Consider the following 27894-nt stretch of genomic DNA (forward strand, 5'->3'; position numbering starts at 1 on the left):
TCCGTATTTGAAGAAACCCTCCTTTGAAACATGGGAAGGCTCGTGCCTCTGGGACCTCATTTCTCAGGTAGAAAACAGCAGCACTTTATTATCAGCAATTGCCAGGGTGGAGATGAGAGCCCTTTCCAGTCCTTTTCCCCGGGTGCTTTTAAAGATGCCTTTCCCTGCTGCCACTGATGAGTTTTACGTCTCATCTGATGCTTCACTAACACCTGGCACCAACCTGATATTTACTCAGAGTGAAAGCCATTCCTTTATTTCCTAATTACAGTTTTGGTTTCTCCCTGAGAAATACCACCATAGTTTTTAGACTCTGCCTACTTTACATAAATTACAGCCAGAGGGGGTGTTCTCCTTGGAAATAAAGGCAATGTAGACTTCTTTTTTTTTTTTTTTTTTTTTTTTTTTTTTTTTTTTTTTTCCCTAATCTTGGTCAGCGTTTCTTGACCAACAGCCTCTTGCAGTTACTCCCACCCGTGGCTGCCCAGCTGTAGGGATGCCCCCCAAGCCCCCCAGCTGCCCCCCAGCTGGGCAGAGGGATTGCTCAGCCAGGCACCTTTCTAGCAACCACCAGGCACAGGACGCTGTCTGTAAACTTGGAATAAACCAGGCAGCCCATTAGGTGGCTGTATTTAAAGTGCATTTGCAAATAAAATAAATTAAAAATACAATAACAGGCAATAGGAAAAAGTTCTTCACTGAAAAGGTTGACAAGCATTGGAAGAGGCTGCCCAGGGAAGTGCAAAAGTTGTCAAGCATTGGAAGAGGCTGCCCAGCGAAGCGGGGGAGTCACCACCCCTGGAGGGATTTAAAAGACGTGGAGATGTGTCACTGGGGGACATGGGTTAGTGGTGGACTTGGCAGTGTTGGGTTTACAGTTGGACTCCATGATCTTAAAGGTCTTTTCCAACCTAAACAATTTTCCGATCCTATAATTTCATTGCATTTAAGATGAACAGTATTGTGAATAGCACTTATTTGGAATTAAAATTAAATTAAAGCGTCTCCTGTGTCTCTGGTGCTGCTCTCCTGGCGCATCAACAAGAGGGACTCGCTGCAGTCCTGGTGATGGATGGAAGGTCCGAGCAATGAATCCAACTCGCATGTTTATATGACATCCATAAATGGGAGAAATAAATTGCAATCAGCAGGCTGCAGATCTGGATGGAGAAGCTAATCTTTGTGCTAAATTACGAGACTTATGCTTTAATGATTTTTATTGGTGTTTTGTGGTGCTGCTGTTTATTATAGTTAAGTACTTTGGATGGTGCAGCGATGAAGAGCAGTCGATGAAATCAGCCAGGTTAATGAGACTGAGATACAGTCCCAACGCAGTGATGGAGAGGAACAGGAATATGACTAGTTTGTTTCTGTCCTCTCCTCTCCCTTTTCTTAGATCCTGTGGTTCTTCTCACTCTTTGTATATTCAAATGTGCATATTTTCAGAAATACAACCACATCTTGAGGATATCTTATCCCTTCAACACACCAGGAATACCCGTCTAAAATCAGATGTGACAGGGTCACATCCCATGGAGGGGTGCAATCAGCTTATTTGCTCTTTCCAAGGCATTAGCATGACTTTAGTAAGGGTTTGTTCTCTTGCACTGACAAAAGCACTATCTGGAAGAGTTTTCAGCCAGGTTTTGTTGCAGTTCCTGGCTTTTCTTGTTCCCTGAAGCGAGGTTTCCCTCCCCGCTGCCCCTTTCCCCAGCGATGCTCCGAGCTCCCCGACGTTGCTCCTTCTGTCCGGTGGGTGGTGAGATGTCATCTCCGTGGAGCTCCTTCTTTCCGTTGCAAAGCCAGGAGGAATTACTTTCAAAGACAACAAAGGTTTTTGTTTAGCCCTTTTGCCGGGGCAGCTGGAGTGGTTTCCTGCCTGCGCCGTTCCCTCTGCTGCTGTTTCCAGGTCTCTCCAGCAGCTTCAGCCGAGCATCTCCTGCCTCTTTGCTCCTCCTGCACCAGAGTTACTTTCTCCACATCCCTCCCCCACCCAATTCTCACAACTTTAAAAAGCTCCAGCTTTCTGCAGGCTTCTGATTTTTGCAGAGCCTTGCCTTGTTTTTCAAGGCAATTCCTTCTGACTCGTTCAACCTCTGGTGTAGCTGCGGAAAAGATGCATCTGGGGAACAGTTTCATGGAAAAATGCTTAAGTGACTTGATTTACATCGTAGCCTGCCCCTTAAAACGAGATTAAAGACCTAGTAATATCCTACAAAGTGCTGAACAGACAGAAGGTAGTAAATGAGCATAGCCTTGATTAGATTGGAACCAACAATCTTGAAGTAAAAGTTTGAGGCATAAAACTGTTAAGCAGCCTATCTACCATCTGGTTTGCTCGAATGTAGCCGTGTGTATGCTTCATATTTGCTTTATTATTTGAAGATATTGATTTTAGTGGAATAATCATACTAAGCAATTTGTTTTAATATACCGCTTTTATTAACACTATGTTATAGTTGCAACTACCATGCATCTTTTTTTTTTTTTAAAGATTTCAAAAAGCTTTTTAAAAATATAATATATGATCTACGGATCAAAAGCCTGATATTCTTGGGGTTTTTCAGCTCTCTGTCTCCCAGGAATGACTCTGCTGAGTGTGAATGAATAAGCAGTAGCTGTGCAAGGGGTTAATAAATAGCAAAGCACCCACTAAATGCAATCGCAAGGATTATAAAGATGCAAGACTTTGCACGAGTTAAAAAAAAAAAAAATATATTTGGTCTTTAATTCTAAGAACGGTATTTAAAGAAGACTTAGAAAAAAGAATACAAGCATCTAGATAAATAGTGGTGTAGAAAGACAGCGTTCTTTCAGATATGATCCATGCAGGGATGGTTCTTCGGGGGTGAGTGGTTTTTCCAGGGCTGGAGAGGCAGATGGCCTGGGAGCAGCTGGGAGGTAGGAATTGAGGCAGGAATCTCTCCAGAACGGCCTCGAAATGACACTTCGATAGGACTCTCAGGATGTAGTTTCTGAACCACTTATAAAGGAAGCATTTCCTGCCCCAAGAGTTACAATATAAATACAATAATGTGCAAAACCAAACACAGTAGAACAAATAGCTGACAAGTTCTTAAGGAAATCGCGATAAGGCTGATAACACTCGGGAAGCTTTTGAGATCTTTGCCCTTTCTTAGATGAATCACAACCAGGTCGTTCCTCAGGAGGTGTCTGCTCAGAGAGAGAGCTTGTGTCCTGTGTTACCAGGGGACAGGACTCCCCTCGCTCAGGATTTGGGCCCCCTACCATAAAAAAGACATTGAGGTGCTGGAGCGGGTCCAGAGAAGGGCGACAAAGCTGGTGAGGGGTCTGGAGAATAAGTCTGATGAGGAGAGGCTGAGGGAACTGGGGGTGTTCAGCCTGGAGAAGAGGAGGCTGAGGGGAGACCTTATTGCTCTCTACAACTCCCTGAAAGGAGGGTGTAGAGAGGTGGGGGTCGGTCTCTTCTCTCAAGCTGGATATTAGGAAAAATTTTTTCACCGAAAGGGTTCTCAGCCACTGGACTGGGCTGCCCAGGGAGGTGGTTGGGGCACCATCCCTGGTGGTGTTCAAAAGACGGGTTGATGTAGTGCTGGGAGGTCTGGTTTAGTGATGATGCTCCTTATCTGTTGTGTGGGTGTCTATTTTTGTCAGTCAGGTTGATGGTTGGACAAGATGATCTTTAAGGTCCCTTCCAACTTAGAAGATTCTGTGATTCTGTGATTTGGTACCGTGAGGCACCAAAGGAGATGTCGTCCCAGCAGCATCTTAGAAGCTTTACCAGGAGAAATCACTCGAGTTTCACTCAAATATAATTTCATTTCCAGCATCACACTCTGCTCTGCCTCCCCTGCCCCGTACGGGCAGAGGGATGCTCATCCTGCTCCCCAGAGCTGGATCTCCCACAGCGGATCCGCGGAGCCCTGAGGGAGAGAGGGGCTGTGATTTCCAGCGAGTGCTGCTCTGTCTGGGAGCTGGTGTGGTTTGGTTACTACGTTGGGACACATAGCTTTTGGCTTTTGGGGTCTCGCCGTGGTGTGGTGTTGCTCCAGGCGCCTCCACGCACCTCTGTTCTCGCCCGAGAGGTGGGAATGCTGAAAAGCAGGAACATAAGAGGTTCCACTCAAATATGAGGAGAAACTTCTTCACGGTGAGGGTGACAGAGCCCTGGAACAGGCTGCCCAGGGAGGGTGTGGAGTCCCCTTCCTTGGAGATTTTCAAGACCCGCCTGGATGCTCCTGAGTAACATGCTCTGACAAGCTCTAGGCAATCCTGCTTCAGCAGGGGAGTTGGACTAGATGATCTCTGTGGTCCCTTCCAACTCTAAAATTCAGTGAAATTCAGTGAAAATATTCCCTCGTTTCCCATTGCAGTGGGAAAGTCACTAAAATGCTTGGAAACTCGTGAGCGGCAACAGATAGGTGAGCGTAAGGTTTGATTTATTTGATGGGTTTTTGTATAGAAACAGTAAGGTTGCACATCCTCCGGGGCAGCAGCGCTGGTGTCTGGGGAGGATGGTGACAATCCAATTATTTCATCTGTCCAAAATAGCAACTTTTAAGAGGTGGGGAAATGACTACACCAAAACTATTGTATGCCATCTGCCTGCTAAAATACTTATAGAAAACATGTTTCCTGGCATATAACTTCCTAGCCATATGTCTCTTGCATCATTCACAATTAAATTAAATTACCCTTAAATACTTGGAAAAATTCCCAGTCTATGTGAACAAGCCTTCATCACCGTGCGGTTTGAAATTTGGACACTTGATCCTGTAAATGTTTAGTTGAAATTGGCTCAGCCGTCGTTAACCTTGTGCAACTGATAGGGGCTGCTTCAAAATAACTCAAGTGCATGTTTCTTATTTTGGGCCTTAAATTTTTAACTATGAAAATTTGTTAGGAGTCTGAAAGGGGGGAAATAATTCTCCGGTATTTGTTTGCAACGTGCTCGAGTGACTTTAAACAGAGGTTTAGATGGAGAGTCGTATCAATGAGAAAAGGTGTTATCTTCTGCTTGTTGAATAAAGAGGCGGAAATAACTGAAGAGCTTGGATACAGCTGGATAGCTGGAATATTTGGAATAAGCCTGGAGGTGTGTGCACACACACACACTCCCCCAAAGAGCGTGGCAACTCCCAGCAGCTCTGAAGCCTGATTGGGAATGGGCTTTGAGGAATTAAGCTTGACCTGCTCCTGGTCTCCTAAGATCCTCTGAAGACAGTGCTTTCATTAAAGAATACTCTTAATAAGTAGCTGATTTTTTTGTTTCTCTGGTTCCTCGTTTGAGGATACGTTAGATTTACCATGGTGAGCTGAGTCACTACCCTAAGAGGAGTTTGAAGGCATGGTCTGACATCCACGGTGGACATAAATATTAATGAAACCCAACATCTCTGACACAGGGGATGTCGTTTAAATGCAGCCCGACTTCCACTGGAAACCAAACCCGGGAGCTTCCCGTGCTGGGTGTCGGGCAGACCCGCTCAGTGCCTATTTTTAGTCCAGTTCACTATTTTTAGCGATATGTTAGATTTACCATGGTGAGCTGAGTCACTACCCTAAGAGGAGTTTGAAGGCATGGTCTGACATCCACGGTGGACATAAATATTAATGAAACCCAACATCTCTGACACAGGGGATGTCGTTTAAATGCAGCCCGACTTCCACTGGAAACCAAACCCGGGAGCTTCCCGTGCTGGGTGTCGGGCAGACCCGCTCAGTGCCTATTTTTAGTCCAGTTCACTATTTTTAGCCTGGTTTTGAAAGGTGAAATAGAGCCGGCAGCCAACCCCGGATGATCCTCTTGGTTTCTTTCATTCAGGAGAGTGGGGCCGGGCTGGAGGAGAATGGCAGGAAACCCGGCGGGGTGGAGGGGAGCCCCCAGGGTGGGTGAGGGCTCAGGGGGGGCCATGGGGTGGGATTGGGGGGCTGGGGGGAGCGGGGGGACCGGCCACCAACAGGGAGCCACCCTGGGGTTGTGGTCCGGAGCTCCCCCACAACTTCCCTGCAAACAAAGGGCTCAGCATGAGCTGGTTTGTTTTATTCTTTTCTTACATTACACTTATTTTTAGTATGAAAATAAAAAATTTCTCTGCATTTCTAAGGCTTTTGCCTTCTCTGCACCAGAGCCATCCTGAGCCCGACCCTGGAGCTCGGCAGCTTTTCTTGATGCTTTTCAGTGTGATGGGATGTTGGTGCTCACCAGATGGGCTGCTGTCTTCCCAGGGGCTGATACTTTGAAATTTCAACTTTTGATTTTTAGTTGTGCTATTCAAGCCAAATTCTCACTTTAACAGAAAAAAAAAAAAAAAAAAAAACCAACAAAAAAACCAACACAAACATATCTGTTATTTAAATAGGACCTTTGTCTCACTCCACTTTTCTCATTTCATCTTTTGAATAAGTTTTCTAAACTGATGTGCCCTCAAATCTGTTCCCTGTACCGAGTCATGCATTTTCCTCTGTGTGTGTGTGTTTGAGAGGGGGAAAAAGAGAAAACTCTTGGTGAGAGCTACTGGTGGCAGCCAGGCTGGTCCACGTTCAGGTTTTATAACCTGGGATATTACTAATACTGGGATATTTTGGCCATTACTAGAGCTGTGGAGCTCTGTCATTCAGTCATAGATTACTGAAATAATAGAAATCTTTATATAGATGTTGGAGCACATTTCTGAGCTACAGATGTTTCCTTCCAAGAGATATTTTCCTGTCAGACAATCGCAGGCTGCTAAACATCATCTCGTCCAAGCCCTGTCCTGTGCTAAAAACAAAAGCTACTGGAATTTTGTCGTACTGGAAATCTATTTGGGGATTTCTTTGTGCCTAATACTACCCTATCTTTCTTTCTGCCTTTCAGTCCTTTCGCTGAGTGCAGCCATATGACTGTAGAGGGTAATGGGGGCATTCACATCAAGATACTACATCAAGCAAGTGCTTCGTTGTCCTTCCTTCCATAGCTACTTTTCTGGCCACCTCACTTTTGATTTCCTGTTAGCAATGACTCCTTCAGTGATTGCATCATTTAGCAGTAAAAGGAAAGGATGAATCGAGACTTAACCAGAGTTTAGTTTCCTAAATGATCATATCTCTTTTTTTTTTGTTTTCCTCAAAGACATTTCTGCTGTCTTTGGTGTCCTCAGACACAAAAAAAAACCCCAAGAAATGGAAACATCAGACTATTTTAAATTAAAAAAAGAAAGGAAATTACATTTTTTTAAATTATTATTTTTTAAAATCAATTATTTTGGAGATACTCATCTCTCTTCAGGCCTCATTAGGCTGTATTCACTCAGCCCCATTCACTCCTTGCTGCAGAGCATCCCTCATCCTGCTGGTTCCAGACCCAGTCCCCCCCACACCTCTGGTGTGGCCACAGGAACTGGAGAGCCCCGACCAACCATTTCCACTTGGTCAGGTCCAGCCTGGTAATAAAACTGAAGTCAGTATTTCTACACTGTTCTTAATGCTTCTATGATGCGTTATTAATGGAAATGAGCTCCAGGAAGTTATTTATTAGTCTCGAGTCCCTCTTCTGCTCCAGGTTTTATGCAGAAATTTTTGCCTGTGGGTTTTGGTCTCCCCCAGACCTTCTCCAAACCATTGCACTCGTTGCTCGCTGCTTGACCAAAGTCAATTTAGTGAAGCTAATGGAGTTACTTCTCTTCAGGTCAGTGATGATTTCACATCCTTGAGTTCCTTGCTTAATTTGCTGAGAAAATTTCTGCTTCTGAAGTCCTTTTTCAGAGTTTCCCCTCCGTTCCACAGCTCTGGCCACAGCCAGGCCCTGGGATCGTGCATGGGACTTGCTGGCGGTGGCCGGACCTGGGGCTTCTCCACTTCTCTGCTCCCATCAGATGGTGTTTACATTGCTTTGAGGGAAGTTTAGCAGCAGGCTCCACTGTAATCCTTCCTTCCAGCTGGAGCACGCTGGATCCCTGCCTTCGCTGTAACGGGGAAGGAAGGGGCTCTCAGGAAAGAGTTAAGCCCGGCGAGGCTTTGGGCTCCTTTGCTGGGGAGAGGGTTGTTCTTTTGTTTGTTTTGAAGCCCTGGCAGGAAAGCGGGGAGGAGAAAATTACCTAAGTGATAGTGAGGTTGCCACGAACTATATAAAACTCCGAAATCGAATCGGAGAAACTCCACCTCGCAGTCTTGAGCCATAAGCACAACCCCTGAAGAGAAGCCCACCCCACCACCGAGTCATCTCAAAGGCTTGAACCGAACCCAAGCTCCATGAGCTCAGAGCTGCTGCAGGACTGAGAGCCCACGAGCTGTCCCAGCCGGAGCCAGTTTCCGTGGGAGCTGCGAGCAGGAATGCTGTTCCTGGGAAGTTTAAAAATAATGAAGTGGAGGCAGCTTTTCTGGGTTGCTTTCTGCGTGGTGGAGTTGCCTGGTGAGTATCAACTGCGGCGAATACCAGCAACGCCAGGCGAGTACGTGGGGCAACTTCTTTACAACTCCTGAAACTGCAGCTTTGGGGCTGGGGGGGGAGGCATTTTAAGGAATTTTTAGTGGAAACTGCAATTTCACAGAGCAGGGAGGTTTTACAGACCAAGCCCTGGGTCTGGCATCCTGGCCAACGTGCTCACGGTGATGCTCTGGGAACGGAAAACGCTGCCGGGTGGAAAAAAATAAAAGAAAAGGAGGGGAATGAAGGTGTAAGAGGTCCCTGAGGTCTCACAGATAACACCCGGGATGCAAAAGCAGCTGGAGGAGCCGGAGAGGGCAGCCACAGTTCAAGTCCTTTCTCAGTCTGTGCTGCTGTAAATTAGCCTTACTTTTGTTTTGTGGCAGGAACTAAACATTTTTCTGAAAATCAAACGAATCGCCATAAATATTAAAATCTCCTATTCCAGCTCTTCAAATATTCATCATGTGAGAAAGTGAGTAATAACGTGGAGATTTTTTTTCTCCAGGTAGTACTTTTTAAAGGGTTATATTTTAAGGGAAATAGTATCATTTTTGTCCCAAACCCAACAAGCATGAAGTAATAAAAAAGAAGGGATGTTAAAAAAAAAAAAAAAAAGAAAAGTGGAGCAGCAGTCTGTGTGTGCTGCATCGTGTGCTGGGCCAGGAGCCAAGAACCTGCGGGTGTCTCCTCAAAAGTAATTTTTCCTGACTCACATGGATGTGAGCGACTAGAGCTTTGGGAGGGATTTTTGCTGTATTTTGTTCTGCCTTTCCACGGTGCTGCTTTCATGTTCTCTTTGGTGCCGAGGTGCGTTGCTCACCCCAGCCGTTGTGCCTGACCCTCCAGTCTACGTTAATTTTGCAGGAAGGGAAAAAAAAGAAAAAAACAACCCAAAAAGCTTCTCAAGTAAAACTCAGGTCTGTCTGGTTGGGCTGGAGGGAGCAGCGAGGGAGGGTGTAAGACAAAAGTGTTTACCTGAAACACGAGTCCTGGGTTCCCTGTAGAACAAAGCAAAAGTGATACAAAAGTGATAAAAAGCTTTGCTTTTGTAAAGACAAAGCTACTGGGGGTTTAATGCTGGAAAATGACATTTTTTTCTGCCAATGCTCTGTGTTTCTGCAAAATATTCCGGGGCTTCTGCCGGCACAGCCAATGCTCTGTGTTTCTGCAAAATATTCCGGGGCTTTGTTGGGAGCAGGGGAGGTTTATTCCTGTTTAATGTGGCTGCTGCGCGGAGCAGGGAAAATCTGGGGAGCTCATCCCTGGGGGTCTGTGTGCTCCTCGCCTCCTTGGGGAGTCCGAGTGGATTAATTCCCAATGGAAATCCTGATTCCGGGGATTTGTGCTCAGGTTGGCTCCTGGCAGCGTGGCCAAGGGTGAGATTCCGTCTCCCTAGGACAGTTTCAGCTAAAACCATGTGTTTTGCAGGAGAAAACCCCAGTCCCACACTGGGCCAGGTGTCACCTCTACAAGTGCCACGTGTGGCCACGGCATCAGGGGGATGGGGGACAGGTACCAAATATCTGCTGTCGGACCCCAGAGCAATGAGTGGCCCCGTCCAGCCTCATGGGGAGCGAATGGCACATGAAATGCTCCCTTTTGGGCTTTGTCCCATCCTTTGGGGACATCCTTTGGGATGAGGGTGACAGAGGTTTGGGTCCATCCCTGCTCCCCAGAGCAGGGTGATGTTTTGGGGCCACTCAAGAACCCCCTGCAAACAGCTCCTGGTGCCAAAACTGGGTATTGATAAACCACGTGGAGAGGTGTCCTGGGCTTGTCTCAAAACTTGAAGGAGAGAGTATATTCTATTTGAACCCATTACAAATACTTCCTTTTTTTTTTTACTCTTTTATTTTTTTACGTCTTATTTATTAATCTCTGCCAAACTTGATTCTTTTAAAAAAAATCTTTTCTCTTGTCATTTTAAGGCATCCTTTCTTGTTCCTTTTTGCAAGATCCAGAAAAACCTCTAAAAATCAGGGAAGGAAAAAGGAGCTTTTAAAAATCCCAGCCACTTGATTTTGAAGTCCTTTAGCGGACTGCGAATCGTAAGAGCACAAACCAGGAGAACCTCAGTGCCAGGGAAGGTGCCAGGCTCTGAACACCCCCAGGTGTTGCAGAGACCCCCCCCAAACCCAGGGTGACCCTCGGAGCCAGGGTTGGTGTGGGGGGCTCCCCGCATCCCCCTGCCCGGGGAGCCCTGCGTGACTGCGGCCCCACACCCATATCCTGCCTGGGAGGAGGAAAAGGGGGAGGGAAGGGATTTCTTTTTTTTTTTTTTTTTTTTTTTTATCAGCTATTTCCAGAGGGAAGAGGGCTCCACCCGCTTGAATTCCTGCCACATGGCTGGGCTCGGTGAGGCTGGGAAGGCTGAGTAATGCAGGCTGGAGCCTTCCGAGCTGCTCCGGCTCCGTGTCCTTCAGCTCCTCATCCTCCTCTTCTGTGGCTGATGGACCCCACGGTGCCTCTCACCTGCAGCTTTGCCAGAGCTCAGCCTGGCAGGTTCTGGAGCCTTGGCTGAACCTGGAAAAAGTCTATGTTAAACACAAGAAAAATTGGAGTGACTTTCCTGGCATGGGGTTCCCATGTCAGAGCATTGAAGTAGGCACCCAGTTAGCAAAGGTTTATCAGGAGATAAATCACTGCCTGGGAACCCATGTGGGTTGTATCTTCCACCTCGTAGGGATGGAGGTGCAGGGAGAAACCCCCCACCGCCCATCCCCATTTAATTTTGCCACCGGCACAGAGTAGGGCACAAATTACTGAGAGTTTTCCCCCATTTCCTGAGTCTTTGCCTCTGCGGGTGGTCCTGGTTCAGTGTTTGGGGCTGAGTGTTGGACGACTTCAACATTTATATTGCTGCTTGGTTTAATTTGATTTGAACTGAGATACTTCCCAAGCCCCACTGTGAAAATATCTTTAAAAATCAGAGGCATTTACATTTTAAAAGCCAGAGAGGTGAATATGACAGGTACCATGAAGTAGAGTTTTCTTTCACATATCCACAAGCTTCTCCTCCTGCATGTGCTAGTGCTACCAGGTGAAGATTTCTCCAAGGTTAATAAATGGCTTGGCTTAAACTCTCATACCCTTAATGCTAACAAATTGACAGAGTTTAGCAAAGCCAGTAAAAATGTATGGTGCAATAAATGACTCGCTTTAGCTGAGCACCATGTGGATTATCCAGCTCACATCTGGATCATTATTTATCTCACGAGTCCTAAGCTTTCAAAAAACTTAGCCATGTTTTCTATAAAAGTGCCTGCACACGCTACAATAATGGGAAGAAAAAAAAGTGAAATACTATGTGACAAATCTTCTAGCAAATTACACTAAGCAATAATCCAGGCTTCAATTTATGATATTCAGTGGTGAAAAGACTTTGATTAGAAATACCTCTGGTGCTTTACAAACATCTGGAATAGTTCAAAGGTGCTTGGGTGGCTGTGGCACTTGGGGAGGTCAAGTCCAGGCGCTGCATTGTTCTAGTGATGTAAAGTTTCCTGCTAACGTCCATGCAAACACAAAGCTGGATGCAAAGCCTGGATTTAACTTTGTGCTACTCATTTTTCTGGGCACGCAGTCATGCCTCCTGCTTTTGATTTGTTAAAATTCATCAGAAAAAAAAAAAAATTGGTGATTTAACCGGTTGGAACTGAATTGTCTTGGAGAGAACAAACTTCTCCCTTCAATAAAAGCAGTGCCAGAACCTAAATCCCAGCTCCAGACACCTGCACCGAGCCCTCGGCAGGGCCCCCCGCCTCCCCCAGTGCTCCCACACCCGGAGCAGCTGTGGGATGGATGGGATGGGATGGGACAGGATGGAAGGGATGGGATGGAAGGGATGGGATGGATGGGATGGGATGGATGGGACAGGATGGAAGGGATGGGATGGGTCAGGATGGAAGGGATGAGGATGAATGGGATGGGACAGGATGGATTGGATGGGATTGGGATGGATGGGATGGGATGGGATGGGATGGGATGAGCCACTGCCCTGACACCGGTGCCAGGCAGCTAATCAGGACCTGTCAGTGGCTGCTGCATCACAAGGGGTTGTTTAGAAGGATGAAGTAACTCTTCTTGGAGCTTGAGCTCCCCTGGGCAGAAATACAAATGAAACAACGTATTTTGTACGATTTTCTCCTTAGTATCTGGATAAGAATCTTAAACAGCAACAGCCCTGGAGTAGACACTGAAGCTGTTTGTTAAAAGTGGAAATAGATCTTAAGAATAGGAAAGAAAGGGGAAGAAATGCATTTTCACTGACTCATATAGTTCATTTCAGAAGGAAAAGCTGGAAGTGTCATCTTTGTAACATATCAGGAAGCAATATATAAACTTTAAGTTAGAACAGCAAACCATTCTCCAAACATTCTGTTTTACCTCCAAAGATGTTTTCGCTCATGAGTCAGAGCTGATCCCGGGCCAATGGGAATGTTTCTATTTACTTTGAGATTGTGCCTGCGACTGCAAATCCAACTTATTTTTCCTGAGGCGCGCGAGTGATCTCTTCCAAGGCCTCAGTCTTTCCTCCAAGGATTAGAAACCCAAACTACTATGAAACGCAGCTTTGTGCAGAGCCTCGTGCATCCCTCGGGAAGGCGGAGGATGGGGCAGGATGGGGGGCAGAAACCAGCCCGTCCTCCTTGCAGGACCCCCCAGTGCCTCTGCGGGGGCTGCACCAGAGCCTGGGACTCGCCCAGCTGAGACCTTCTGTCTCTGAGCTCCTCTCCAGGGCAGCCAGCCATTTTGGGGCAAGAAGAAAGGAAATTTGTCAAAGCAGCTAAACCCCTCCCTGCCCTGCCCTGCCCCGTCCCCAGGGACCCTCAGGGACAGACAGGGGTGGGGTGGGGGGGACAGAAGATCCTGACACCTTCCTCTGCCCCCAGGCAATGCATTTGGGAACCCAGTGGAGACCCCCACACCCACGGCCACCAAAGGCAGCAGCAGCAGCGTGGCAGCCACCTGGGCCATGGAAGCCACCAGCAGTGCCAAGCCAACGCCAAAGACATCTGGTAATTGCTCCCCTCGTGATTTGCATTTGCATTAATAACCAGATTTTTCAAGTGCACAGTTTGCCCTAAGAAACCGCGTAGTTGATGCATGGGTTGCGCTCTCAAAAAAGAGCCCGAGTCTGGTCAAAAGCTCTAATCCTGCCCAGAAAATCCCACCTGGGGCAGCCTGATGCCCCTTTTAGACCCATCCTTTCCCAAGAGATGATGGGACAAAATGGCTCATTAATCTTTTATCTCACAGTACCCACTCTCTGCTCAGCAAACGGCACCCATCAGAGGTCTGCCAGCCCTTCGGGTGAGCTCCGAAGCAGGGAACCTTGCACAGATGTACTTTTCTTCTGCTCGATTTTGGAGACTGGGGGTCCAGGGGGAGAGGAGGGCGATGCTGGGGGGGTCGGGCAGTGGCATCCTTGCTGTGGTGCCGCGTGTGCCCAGGAAATTAGCCCATTGTAAACAGATTATGAAGCACGTGTAACAATTAAGCAACTGAAGCAAGTCTAATGCGCGTTTTTACACAGCCCTGAACACGTTCTGGTAGCCCTGGCTATGACAAATCAATATTGTACTTCAGTCAGCGCAATGCCACGCACTGATTGTAGAGGACTTAAGCTTTCTCCTGTCTCCTTTTCATTGCATCTCTTCCAAACCCAAGCTGCAGTTGGGTCCCTGGCAGCCAGTCCCACCTCCCCGGGGCTCAGCAGCGAGCAGTCCAGCCCCCAGCCCAGCCGAGCCCCCACGCAGCCCCTGGGCACCCCCTCGGAGCCAGACCACATCAGCCAAGGGGTCCTCTCAACCGAGAGCCCCACGCCACGACCCAGCACGGCGGCAGAAACCCCTGGCTCCACGTCAGCTCTGATGAGCTCCTCTGCCACCTCCGAGCATCCTCACGTCGCCGTTGCCACCACGCCGCTGCCCACAGGCAGGGACAGCCCGAAGGTGAGGATGGGGCTGGGACCACGAGGAGGCTGGATTTGTCTCACACTTCCCCAGCGATTCATGGGGTTTTTTTCATGTGGTTTTTTTTTTTTTTTTTTCCCCCTTCCAGCCCATCATCACGTGCCACAATGTCAAAGAACTGAGTGACACTGGAGCCATCTGCTTGCAGCTCAACGAGTCCATCACTTGCGTGAGTTGTAGCCCGGGGCAGATGTGTGTTTCTGAGTCGGGGGGGGACATGCAGGAGGAGGGGGGCTGCCAGCAAACAGCCAAGGACAGGTTCCTGCAGCACCCTCAGCCTTGCAGTGATGGGGTCACCCATTGTACCTGGAGGGGGTCGGTTTGTGGTGGGATCTCAGACGGTTATCCCGGGGCACAGCATCTGAGCTTTGCCAAACTGATGGTGGTGGAGCCCAAAGGGATGATCACACCAGTCCCAGAAGGTCCCAAAGGGATGATCACACCAGCCCCAGAAGGTCCCAAAGGGATGTTCACACCAGTCCCAGGAGGGTCCCACACCAGTACCGGGGGAAATGCGACCTTCTGGTTGCATAAAACCTCCTTTTTCATGATTAAGCTCTGGGGTCAGTTTAGCTTCTCAAGGCTCTCCCACCATGTTTAACAGGAAATTGCCTTTGTTCTTCTTCTTCCTCTTCCCTGTTGGGAAGGTGAGCGCCTTTTTAGTCTTGCCAACTGCCCTAGGAAAGGAATCAGGGCATCTGAATGAGCACAGGCTGATCAGTGTCCCCATCTGCACCGACTCCTAAGGGAATCCCAGCCTCTCCTTAACTACCCTTGGCCTCCTGCACCAAAAAATGCAGCATTTATTAAAAGCAGGAGAGGGTTTGGCTGAGACGCTGCTGTGGGTGGGGGGAGAGAAACCTTTCATGCAGGAGGTACAGCCTGCAGCAGAGGCCAGAGGGGTTGGAGCTTGTGGGACAGGAGGTTTGGTGGTACCCTGGGTATAGGAGCATAGATATATATTATTTCTAATATGTATATATCTATATAAAAAAAAATATATAAAAATATATTTCTATATAAATATATATGATCTTTGAGGTCCCTTCCAACCCTAACCATTCTATGATTCTATGATTCTATGATATATATAAATAGACATATAATATATATTATACATAATAAACATATAATATATATAAGAAAATATACCTATATCTATAAATACAGATATATATGACATTAATTTTCCTTCAGCCATACTGCCACCGCCCAGGCTGAGTGGATTCTAACTTGGCTTCTCTCTGCAAAGGGGCGATCAAACGGCCTTGAGACTTGCTCCCGGTTCCAGGGTCCTCTCTTTAGCAGGAATTCCTATGGGAAATTCCTCCGGGAGCGGGTGATCCCGATCACAGATGCCATCTAGTGGGCATCGGCCCTTCCTGGGCACGGGGTTTATGCACACACTGTGTACCTGCACATAGATAAATGGGTGCATATATAATATATATGTATATAAAAATATATATATCATAGAATCATAGAATCATAGAATTGCCCAGGCTGGAAGGGACCTCCAAAGGCCATCTAGTCCGACCCCCCCGCAGTCAGCAGGGACACCCCCAACTAGACCAGGTTGCCCAGGGCCTCGTCGAGCCTCTCCTTGAATATCTCCAGGGAAGGGGCCTCAACCACCTCCCTGGGCAACCTGTTCCAGTGCTCCACCACCCTCACAGTGAAGAACCCTCTCCTCATCTCCAGTCTAAATCTGTTCCCCTCCAGCTTGAAGCCATTGCCCCTCGTCCTGTCACTGCAGGCCTTTGGAAACAGGTTCTCCCCAGCCTTCCTGTAGGCTCCCTTCAGGTACTGGAAGGCCGCTATTAGGTCTCCCCGGAGCCTCCTCTTCTCCAGGCTGAACAACCCCAGCTCCCTCAGCCTGTCCTCGTAGCAGAGGTGCTCCATCCCCCTGATCATCCTTGTGGCCCTCCTCTGGACCCTCTCCATCAGGTCTATATCCTTCTTATATTGAGGGCTCATATATATATGGATATATATGCATATATAATATATATAAAATATATACAGAATATTCTAAGGAGGCGTATCTACTTGCACAGACTCTTAACCCTCCCTCCATGTGAAACGAGCCAAAGGGCCCCGTTTCCAGCCGTGTTTTTCTGGGATCTCTGGCCCCGTAGCATCTCTCCCCTGCATCCTCCTCCCCTAATCATCCAGTGGGAAAACCCAGCCCCGGCCCCGCAGCCGCTTGGACCTGGGAAGCAGATAAGAGCCTCTGCCAGGGGAGCAGATAGGAGGGACCGTGCCTCATCCCGCTTTCCTGCTGGCCTTTCCCAAAGCCAATGAGCAATACCCTTGGCTCCCGGCGCCGCTAATTGCGAAGGGAAATTCTGACACTCCGATGAGTTCTTTCCACAGCAGAGAAAGGAAAATACACACTCGGGTCTCTTGTTCCATCTTGGCCTTTCTCGCCCCCAAGCCAAGCTCTATAGAAACAGCTGAAAGTGATTTGTTTGTTATTCTCCCATGGATAAGCCTCTGCATTTTTGTGCGCTAAGGGGATGTGGCGATCCCAGCACAATGCTGAGGTAATTCTACGGCAAAGGGAGGACAGCACGGAGCTGCCTGGCTCTGGATGGTGCCAGACGAGAGGGTTTTCTCCTCTTTGGCAGCCCCAGGTCGGTGGGTGCCTCCGGGGAGGGAGAGGAGGGCAGGGGCAGGACATGAGATTCAGCTGGAGCCCGTCTCTGTCTCCCAGGGGTGGGCACGGCCACCGCTCCGACCACGTCCCCCCCAGGCTGGGAGGATGTTGGGGAAGCTGATAACGTCTTTTAGCAACTGTGAGCTCTGTCTCCAGGCCTGACCGTGGCCGAAAATAGACCCAAGGAGAAAGCCTATCCTGTCTGATACAGAAATTGGCCGGCAGGAGGGAAAGGCAGCAGCTCCTCGCTCCTCTTCCTCTTCCACCCAAGAGTCGGTTCAGCTCTAAAATGTGAGAAATTTGTGGTTTTTTTGCCTAGTCTTTGATCAGCAACCTAGCAAAAACATTGAGGACATTTCCTAAACAGGAAGGCTCAATGCTTCTTTGTTATTTCCCTCCTTTCCCAGCCCCTGCCTGGGACTCTGAAACAATAGGGCTCTTCAGGCGGCTGTTTCAGTCCAAAAATTGGAGAGACTCACCATTACAGTTCAGATCCCAAATTCAGCTTTGTTTAAATGCCTTTTGTGAGAGTTGGTAAAGGTAATTTAATTAAGTTAAGGACACAGGAAACAAGCACCTCCCTTTTCTAGGTGTTGGTACCGGTGCCCAGAGCAGTGATGAGGGGGGGGTGAAGGGCTGACACCCAGCCCAGAGCCCTTTGTCACTTTTCATCCCCTCTGCTCAGCCTCACACAGCACAGAGAAGCCCCCAAAACATGAAGGGTGAAGGCACCAGTAGCATCATCGGATGGAGAATTACCTGGGTTGGTCGGTCCAACGGCTGCTTGTTTGAAAATTTTTGCAGAAACATTTTTTGGAGAGGAAGGGGTCGGAATTATGGAGCGCCATCTGCGAAGGGAGCCCCCACCGCCTGCCCTCCCCCTGCAAGATCCAACTTGCTAAATCCGAGGTGGACCACGACTGCTTGCTCCTCATCCTCGTTGGCCAGAGAGGTCAGTGCAGCCAATTCCTTGGGCTGTCGTGGGTCCCACTGGAGAGTGACCTCCATGTGGGCAGTGGGAGAGGGGGCTGTTTGTGGGGAGAGGCTGTGGGGCACAAACCCTCAGTTACAGCCTGGGAGGAGACATCTCTGCAACTACTGCTCCTTCTTCTGGGGTCTTGCTGGATCCATGGAGCCATGGTGTGGCCTCCAGAGCAGCTCCTTCATGTCCAGCAATGGCCAGGCTCTTCAGAGCTGGCATTAGCCACAGTGGGACCCTCTGTGTAACGTGCCTCTCCTCTCTTAAACCCTGCAGAGCCTGCTACAGACGTGCTCCAGGAGTCTCAGTGGGAAAAGGTAAATTCCTTAAGCAAATTTACCTGCTGAAAACGGGTGGGCTGAGTGGCTGGAGAAAAGGGATTTTTAGAGGGTTGGTTGAGGCTGAGACCTGAACCTGCCTCCACCTCGGGGGCGTTTGCTGAGCGTTGGCACGTGGGATGGTTGGAGCCAACCAGCAGACCTGCAGCGGGGCAGAGGTGCCCCCCAAGAGAATTAATGCAACCACCGAAGGCAGAAACGCTCCAAGTAGTTACTTGAAAATTGGGCAGCGTTTCCTTTAAAAAGGCCTAGATCCCAACAATAATTCTTAGGGTGCAATTGTCACTCTGCTGCTTCAAAGTACCACGCTGACACCGGTTCGTTCTTCCTCCCAACGCTCCAGCCAGGCTGCCATCAGCTTGTAAAGCTGAGCACCAGGTGCTGTAGGAATGGCAGCCAAGGGAGCTGCAGCAGCAGCACATGGAGGTATTATTTCAGCTCAAAAATCTCAGGGCTTGGGCACTCTGGTCCAAGAGAGAACATCTCCCTGTGATGGAGATGAGACCCTGAGGATGTGCGAGCTCACAGGGCCAGGGCAAAGCCCAGGAGGTTGGGGCAGCAGAGCCCAGCCTTGTTTACGTGCAGTTTTAAGCAGGAGGTGAAGAGCAGCATTGTTTCAAGCCCGGTGCCTGTTCAGCAGATGCACATGTTTCCTGTTTGTCAGACTCCCGGCTCTCTTTGGTGTTTTGTTGTTTTGTTTTGTTTTGTTTTTTCCCAGTTTGGAATAAAATCCCTCAAACAAGGGAGAGTGAGGAACCATCAGGACTTCTCTCAGAAGACCTTGATCGCCTTGGTCACATCTGGCCTCCTGCTGGCCTTCCTGGGCTTGGCTGGTTATTTCCTGATGAAGCGGCGGAGCTGGAGCCCCGCGGGAGAGAGACTGGTCAGTGCTTATCGATGGCAGAGCCCCCGGGGGGGCCTGGGGGGGACAGGAGGGGGCTGCTCCGCTCCCCACAGCTCGGTGCCCTCGGCCGATGTCCTCAGGTCCATGGGACGTCGTGACCCAGGGCTGGGTCAGCCTGGGCAAGGAGAAGGGCAGACCCTACAGGGTGATGGGAAAGCTCTCGTGACTTCTAAAATTAAGACTTAACTGATTGCTTCTGGGGGGAAACCGCCCCTTTCTCGCTCGTACTTCTAGGTCTAACACTTCTTTTTGCTCAGCAGTAAGAACTCATCCAGCAAGAGCCCTCCAGAGACCCCGAAACCTTATGAATTTGTCATTAAAAGTGGCACACTTTAACTGCCCATTGGCTGCGTTTGAGTGATGTTTCTGCCTTGTACCGATGCTGTAATAAAGGCTATTTCTCCCCTCACTTAACAAGTGATGGCAATAAAAAATATCAAGAAAGAAAGAGAAAGGAATTTCCTCTTTCCATTTCCCCCTTTCCAGGCAAGCTGACCGCTGAGGACCAGTGACTTTTGGGGAGATGAGCCCTCTGTAAAGTGAGGATGGGCCATGCTTTTCCCCCATCACTGCTCGTGGGCACGTGAGAAGTTGTGTCCTGGGAAGCCACGAGGTTATTTCATTGCCAGGAAGGATGCAGGTGGGAAGGCAGAGGCAGGGACATGGCAGCCAGGGCTCTAGAGCCCTCTGGCTCCGGGTCTCATCTCCTGGATGCCAGCAGCAAGGGAAAGGCAGGATAAACGTGTGGTTGGGAGCTGCCCGGGTAAACCCATGGCAGTGTCAATGCAGTGCCAGGGAGATGTGTCCCACACACCCATCTTGCTGCCATGGACAAGGGTGTCATGATGGGGAGGGGGGGTGAAGCCCAGCAGCCTGTGGTGGGTGCTGGATGCTGCTGAGCAAACGGAGGGGGGGCTACCTGCTCCCAGTTGGGAATAGCCACCCGCATCCCAGGACCCCCAGCACTCATTGCATTGCTGTCAGACACCAGGGAGTTATCGTGGTGGGGGACAGAGGTGGCTCTGTTATTGCTCTGGGTCCTCCAAAGGCATCTACTTCTTACAGCATTAGCCCCACAGCCCATCTTTGCATCTCCAGCCCCACAGCTCTGCAGGCTGACACTGGAGTGCAGTCCTGTGCCTCCGTGGGCACCTTGATGTGAGCTGTGCACCTATTTACAGGCTGAAAGAAAGAAGGATAGGGAAAGAAAAAGAGGCAATTTCCATAAATTTAATTCAATGGTGCTTCTCACTTGGCCAAAGAGGAAAGCAGAGGAGGTCTGTCATGGCCCAGCTTTGCAAACCCGAGGCAGGGTCAGCTCCGAAACCTGGTTCTGACAAAACAACAAAACCTGACGGCTTCTCTTTTCAGGTCCAGGAGGGAAAAAAAAAAAATATGTTATGCAATTCCTGGCAGGTTTTCTTGCTTCATCTTGCCACGGCGTGGTCCAAGCCCTCTGTTCCCCTTCTCGTTGTGGGAGCAGGTTCCCATGGCTGTGGTTGTTTGTCCCTCCTGTCCAGGAAGCGCCGGCAGCCAAGCCCTGCCCGCAATCACAGCCGGTCGCTGTCAGCCCTTTCCCTTCCCTAACTCTGCCTTTGTTATTTATGTACCTGTTTAGGCTGAAGACCCCTATTACACGGAAAACGGTGGCCAGGCAAACACCATGCTGATGATGCCCCAGCAAGAGCAACCCGAGCTGCAGGAGAAGCCAAACCTCAACGGTGGGACTCAGGAGAACGGGACCGGCCAAGCGTCCTCCAAAAACGGCCACTCGGGCAGGCAGCACAGCGCCGACACCCAAATGTGAACCCGGGGGGAGAAACACATCCTCAGCACCCACCCAGAGGGGACAAGGGTGGGTGAGAGTTTTCTATGGACAGTTAGGGAATTGTAGATCTTTTTTTTGTGTGTGTTTTGGGGTTTTTTTTCTAGTATAATTCCTGTGAAGGACTTCAGAATCAGCCTAAAGCACATTACACACCAGAGCTGCCAAAGACCTGCTTCTCTGCCCCCTCCTGTTGACCACACAAGAAACCTCTTCGCAGCTGTTCTCTGCTTTTGTTGTTAGAAGAACGTAATGAGAAATGCAAGTGCCCTTAGCCCTGAACAGCTTTTAAGCAGAGGCAGATTGGAGCTACAGAAGCCTTGAGCCAGACTCCAAAAATTTCTGGTGGCAGTGTGTTAGGCTGATTAAAATAGTTAAATTGGGATTTCAGTGACAAAAACCTCTCAGGTTTCAGATAATTTTGGTTAATGGAGTTGGTTTTTTATCTCATCTTTATGTTTAAGCGCAGGATTTCTTCCTCTTTTAAGGACATGAGGCATTTAATCTCCCTTCTTGGGCTTTAGGTCTCCTTTAGTCTTTCCTACTCCAGCAGAATTTGCTGAAGCTCTGTGTAAAACTTTCCACGTGGAATTGGAGGCTGAAATGTGAAAAGACCTCGAGCTTGTTCCTTTGTTAATCCCACCAGTAAAAAACTTCCCCAGTCTCTTCCCGTCAGGGACTGGGGAGGGTGTTGGATGAGGCAGAGCCAGTAATGGATGACTCCAGCCATGGAGACCATTGGGTTGGGCTGGAGACATCCCAGTGCCCTCCCTCCTGACACGTGGGGCAGTGCCCAGGGTAGGACCGAGGGAATAAAAGATCCCAAAGGGCTCCCAGGGGGACAAACCTGGTTCCGTGATGGCTGGTTCTGCATCAGCAGTGAGTACATGAACAAAAAGAAGTATTTTTGCTTTGGTAAGTGAAGCCACCACCAGGATCCCACCAGCAGGAGCAGGTCCTGCCCAGCACTGAACCTGCTGCCCCATCGCTGAGCCATCTGCGGCGCAGGTCCTGCCCAGCACTGACCCTGCTGCCCCATCGCTGAGCCATCTGCGGCTCGGTGTCCAAAATAAGGACAAAAATGGCCCTTGAAGGTGCTCTACCCTCTCACTAGTGCATTAATCCCAACCTTTTCTCAGCGCTGAACACCTGAGGGGAAGGCTTTTTTTTTTGGTACAGTGCTTAAAGGAACAACAGACACGTCCATCATTACCTGGGGCTGTTTGCATCGGTGCAAGAGGCATTTAAACACGGCTTAAAACATTTCAGGCTTTGTTTCTTTTCTTTTGGTGTGAATTGCTTCTCCCAATTGTCATTGTAAATAATCCCAGTTGGAAAAAAAAAAAAATAATAATTTGAGTATTAAAAATCAAGGTCTCTGTTGTGTCCTTGGAAGAGCAGCGTGTTTATCCCACCGGGATGCCTGGCTCTGGCTCTGCCGAGCGCCAACACCTCCCGGAGAGGTTGTTTCCCAGAAAAAAATGCTGTGACTAAGGGCTGCAGCTCGTTCTGCCCACATTTTCCATGTCTTTCAACAAGCACGTTTGCAGGACAAGTGACGCACAGCACTCAGCCCTGGGCTGTTTTGTTTGATTTGCCGCTGTTTAAGATGCCGGGCTAATTCCTGGAGAACTAAATGAGACTTCAGTCTCATGGAGTGATCCGCAGGGCTGGGGGCTGACCTGACATTAGGGGTGTGTGTGTGTGTGTATGAAGAAGATGGAGATGAAGATGATGGAGATGAAGATGAGTAATTATTATTCTTCCTTACTCTGTGCACCGTGGAATAACCAGCAGCGGTTCCTGCCTCAAAGAATTTTTCAGGGGCGATGCAGGGCACCCCCTTAATTGTCATGGAGGTGCTCGAGCTCCACAGAAAGCAGGAGGTTTGGTGCTGGGTATCTTTACTGAGCTGGCCCCCTTGTCTCTGGGGTGTCTGACCAGTCCTCCTGCTTGTTCCCTGCCCATGGCACACCGGATACTGAATATGGCCAGAAACCACCGCTGCCAATTTTCTTGTAGTTTGGGGTAATTTGACCTCCAGCGCCTGGCTGCAAGGGGAAGAGATGAAGGAAAATTAAATTAATTTCTCTCCTGAGAGCCCCGGCTGCCGTGGGAGCAGGGGAAGCTCTCCTGGAGGCGGGATGTGCATAGCGGGGCAGGGTGGGTTTTTTTTTTTTGTAATTATTATTTTTTGGCAATTGTTTATCTAATCAGCAACACTTTGGCTGCAGCCAAAGCAGGAGATCTAATCAAATGTCAGGTGCGTTTTTCACAGCTCAGGGTATGTCCTACAGCCAAGCCCAGACAATGAAGTTACAGTCAATGGCTTTGGCAAAACAAAAGCTTTCTCTAAAACACCCAGGTTGAGGGAAACACTGAGGCAGAGGAAGAGGCTGCACTTCCAGCTCAGGAAGTTTTTTGCCTGCATATAAACACCCCCAGGCTCAGCCCTGGCCCTGCCGAAAAGGTTGTTATTATTGTTCCTTCCTTATCAAACCTCTTGCATCCCTTCCTTGCCAGCCCCACCATCTGCTGCCTCCTCTCACGGGCTCACAGCTGCTTTTGGGCCACTTTTGGGGGTGTTTTAGGGAGTTGAATCCCTCTCAGCTCCCACCAGCGACCTGTTTCCTCCAAGGTGGAGGCAAGTGCTCTTGTCTGGTTCATGCCCCCGTGTCTTGCTCACGTAGAGTGTGTCTATAGGCTGTTGAGTTTATATCGGTGTGAAATGCCCTGATGGAAATAATTGGCATGAAAGCACCCTCTGGAGAAGAATGGTGGCAAATGCATATACAAAATGTTAAATAAATATAAATACAAATATAAATATAAATAATATAAATATAAATATGACACAGCCATTAAATGCCATGTCCCCATCCCAGCCTGAAACAGAACCAGAAGCTCCAACACCCCTCCCGGAGGCACCAGTTGACATCAAAGACTTTTTCAGAAATGAAGGAATACTTTCCTACCTGACCAGCCCTAAAATGCTGCTGTCAGTTGGAGGTGGTTTGCTCTGGGCACAGCTGAAACCAATCACATTTATCAGAGCAAATGAGTTTTAAGCAAGTCTCGTTAACTGTGGCCCTCAGTGGCTCTTCCATCCCTCTCGTAATAAACCCCCCCCAGGTGAGGAAAGTCCTGCCCTGCAGAGTCACAAGCCCTTCACAGCAGAACGGCACGTCCCAGTGCAGAGGAAAGGAGCTCCTTTCTTCGTTTGCTGCTTGGTAATGTCTTTTTTATTGATTTCATTGAGAAATGTGCTAAAACTTCAGTTTAAGGGCAGACCGACCCCTCGCCTGCCTTGTCGCGCTGTGAAACCTTCACCCCCTGTGAATTTTTTTTTTAAATCAGTGCAGTTTAGCTTAAAAGGCTACAGAAATAGCACTTCTTTTTAGTTACAACAGGTGAGTGGTCACCCCCGGAGCTCGGTGCCCCCGCCCGGACCCACTGGAGGGGGGTGTCACGGCCTCAGACTTAAGTGCACCGAGGTTTCTGTGTGATTTTGGAAGCAGCAGAAATAGCCTGGGGTGCATTCCATATACGGATGCTGCTATCTGCTGGCTGTGCTCTGCTAGAACATGGAATATTTTGCTCTGGAGGGAAGCTGGGAGATGGATGGTCTGGAGCTGCACCTGAAGATGATCCTGCTCCACCACAATCCCCAGTTCCACCCCGGCAACGCGGCCAAGAGGCTGAGAAAATAACATTAGGAAATGATAAAAGAAGTAACACCTACAGTTGGCTTTGAGGCTCATTCTCCAGGACCGGGGAACATCTACATTGAAATTTCTCTTATGAGGAGAGGCTGAGGGAGCTGGGGGTGTTCAGCCTGGAGAAGAGGAGGCTGAGAGGAGACCTTATTGCTCTCTACAACTCCCTGAAAGGAGGGTGTAGAGAGGTGGGGGTCGGTCTCTTCTCTCAAGTCACAGGCGACAGGACAAGAGGAAATGGCCTCAAGTTGTGCCAGGGGAGGTTCAGGCTGGATATTAGGAAAAATTTTTTCATGGAAAGGGTTCTCAGCCCTTGGAATGGGCTGCCCAGGGAGGTGGTGGAGGCACCATCCCTGGAGGTGTTCCAAAGACGGGTTGATGTAGTGCTGGGAGGTCTGGTTTAGTGATGATGCTCCTTGTTTGTTGTGTGGGTGTCTGTTTTTGTCAGTGAGGTTGACGGTTGGACAAGATGATCTTTAAGGTCCCTTCCAACCTAGAAGATTCTGTGATTCTAAAAGGAATATTTGCCATCCAGCCACTGCCCACCAGCTTGTTCCATGAACACACACAAAGCTCGTGTGGGAGTTCTGCAGTATTTGTGGCACCATCTGCTGCCCTGGCCACGAGGGCCTTTCCATCCCAATGCATGGACCTCTGGAAATTTGGGCAGGATTTGGGTATGTCCCAGCTGACGTGGCTGGAGAAGCTTCCAGTGCCCTTGCACCAGTTCGCACCAGTGCTGTACCAGTTCTGAGCCTGCCAAAAGCTCAGTCACCATCATCTGGTTGTAAAAACATCTCCCAGCCTTGCTAGAGGGTGATGTTCAAGCTCTTTTCCCTTTCTCTGTGTTTCTACCCACAGAAAAGAACTCGGGGTCCCGTAATGCCCGTGTGTATCGTCTGTCTGCACCCACGTGATGTTCCTGCCTTTGCTTCCAAAGTAAAGGGAACAGCATCTGTGGAGGGCTCTTCCATCCCCTCAGGAAAAAGAAATAAATATATATTTACAACTATTTGCATTACAGGCACTTCACAGGTGTTTTAATTCTAAGTCTTTAATCTTAGCCTTCAGATCCATTTAATTTGCTGGTGTTTTCATTTGTAGCAACAGACGTAAATGAGATTATCTCTCCCCTGAGATAAACTGTCAAAGGCAAACGCTGAAGAATTGGGCTCTAAAAACACGTTCATATTCTGGTGTTGCAGACCCTGAGACAGAGCCGGAGATGAAAGGAGATTCCTGTGAGCCAGGACTTGGGTCCCAAACACACGGGGGACCTTTGGGTGCTGCACAAAGCCTTGGGCAGTCTCCCTGCCTCTTGTCATTTCTTAAGACCCACAAGGGCCTTCAAGAATTATTTTTTTTTCACCTAAAAAGCCAAGTGGGACAAGAAGGGGTGAGCCTGGGACGCTGTGTCTGGGGCAGAGGGTTGGTTCGGAGGGGATGGCTGTGGAGCCAGACACAGGAATTGCACTGGGTTATGATTTTTCCATTGAAAACTGTTCACATTTTTCTTCTGGAGAAAAAAAAAACCAACAATTTTGAACAGTTTTTCTGTTGGTTTTCTAATGGAAAGTTACTTTTTGGAGGGGGAAGGAGACTAGCTGTAGGAAAAAAGGGCTGAAAATAGTTAATAGCTCATTTTGTCTTGCATAAGGCACAGAAGATGTCCCAAGGGTCTCTACCTACAAAGTTCATTTGCAGGGTGCATTTTTTTTTATTATTCCTGTAAATTAAACAATCTATTACGCTACCAGCCCGTGGCTATTTATTTTCTATTTCTGGTACTTTTACTTGAGATTCTTTTTCTTCATTTTTTTATTAATCTTTGTGTTTGCATCTTCCTTCTTTCCTTATCTTCCGCCTGCCCCAGAGGCTGACTGCTGCTTTGGCAACACGCTAACGTGTTTAGGAACGATAAGACGTCTAATTAATAGTTTAATTAGCAGTACAAGGCCTTAATAGCTTATTAAAGGAAATACATTCAGAAATTTCTTTGCCTTTCCTTGCGTTGGTACAATATAATTTACCAGCAAATGATAAAGCAGTTTTGCCTGGCGTTCAGCAGGGAAAGTGGGGCTGGATTCGTGATTTCACGGGGGATTTTGCACCACTAATACTATTATTTTTTTGTTGTTGTTGTTGCTTTTTAAAAACAATGGAGCAGCTTAACAGCAGCCACCACGAAGGAGTGATGCCACGGTGGTGTGTGGCAGACAGGAGCCCGAAAGCAAAGTCCAGCTGCCTTCTGCTGGGAGGTCTGGTTTAGTGATGATGCTTGTGTGGCAGACAGGAGCCCAAAAGCAAAGTCCAGCTGTCTTCTGCTGGGAGGTATGGTTTAGTGATGATGCTCCTTGTTTGTTGTGTGGGTGTCTGTTTTTGTCAGTTAGGTTGACGGTTGGACAAGATGATCTTTAAGGTCCCTTCCAACCTAGAAGATTCTGTGATTCTCTCCTCCTGCACATAAACCAGCTCCGGGGAAGGGAAACTTGCTCTTTAAGAGGCTGTGGTTGAAATGTCAGGTCGCTCTGGAGCCGCCAGCAGGCTGCCACCCTCCCCGCTCCCGGCCCACTAATATTTCTTAAAATTATTTCTATTTGAAGGCATCCTCGCCTTATAATCCCCGGCAGAGCGAGACCCACCTCGAAACCCCCTGGATCCCTCCTGCTGGGTGTTAAATCCGGGGAGAGAGAGGAGCGGGCGGAGGGAAATCACAGCCGTGTTTTTCCTCTGACCCGCACAAAGATTTCTTTCTAAATTTATCTCTGCTGTTCATCGGGTCCCCCCCCCACCCCCCCCTGCTCCGTGGCACATTCCCAGGCTGGGCCCGTGGAAAGGAGGGCACGGGGAGCCCGAAGGAAGCCCCGTTGGGGTTGACGTGAGCGGCCAAGGGGGCAAGGGGGGCTCCCACCGGCCACCCCCCGTGGGGATGCTGCACCAGGATGGCAACTTCCCAACTCCTGCCTGGGTCCAGGGAGGGTTTTTTTGGCCTGTCCCTGGAGGCCCCCCCCCAGTGCTGGCGCCGCTGGGGAATTTCCACTGGGCTGCCTTGGCCTCCACACTCGGTGGCAAGGACGAAGAACAGGCCGTGGTGCTTCGTGATGGA

At 48.9% G+C, this 27894-nt stretch overlaps 1 protein-coding gene across 1 annotated transcript; it reads left to right on the forward strand.

The window, feature by feature from the left end:
• The first annotated feature begins 5779 nt into the window (after nt 1-5779).
• CD34 (CD34 molecule) lies at nt 5780-22003 on the forward strand. The gene is made up of 9 exons (XM_014948445.1): nt 5780-5870; nt 13285-13410; nt 13652-13705; nt 14063-14346; nt 14456-14536; nt 17831-17978; nt 18282-18322; nt 19062-19226; nt 20866-22003. Exons 1-9 carry the CDS (start codon nt 5780-5782, stop codon nt 21052-21054), a joined length of 1179 nt encoding a protein of 392 aa, XP_014803931.1. The 3' UTR covers nt 21055-22003.
• Nucleotides 22004-27894: the final 5891 nt, after the last annotated feature.

This window comes from Calidris pugnax, unplaced genomic scaffold (assembly GCF_001431845.1).
Source record: "Calidris pugnax isolate Ruff unplaced genomic scaffold, ASM143184v1 scaffold91, whole genome shotgun sequence".
Classification (NCBI taxonomy): Eukaryota; Metazoa; Chordata; class Aves; order Charadriiformes; family Scolopacidae; genus Calidris; species Calidris pugnax.

What these genes read in the sequence shown, in the direction of transcription:
- CD34 (XM_014948445.1), top strand. Translation starts at nt 5,780, where the DNA reads ATGATCCTCTTGGTTTCTTTCATTCAGGAGAGTGGGGCCGGGCTGGAG. An exon ending in GGTGGAGGGGAGCCCCCAGG is followed by an intron (nt 5,871 to 13,284) that starts GTGGGTGAGGGC and finishes CTCTGCCCCCAG; the next exon opens with GCAATGCATTTGGGAACCCA. An exon ending in GAGGTCTGCCAGCCCTTCGG is followed by an intron (nt 13,706 to 14,062) that starts GTGAGCTCCGAA and finishes TCCAAACCCAAG; the next exon opens with CTGCAGTTGGGTCCCTGGCA.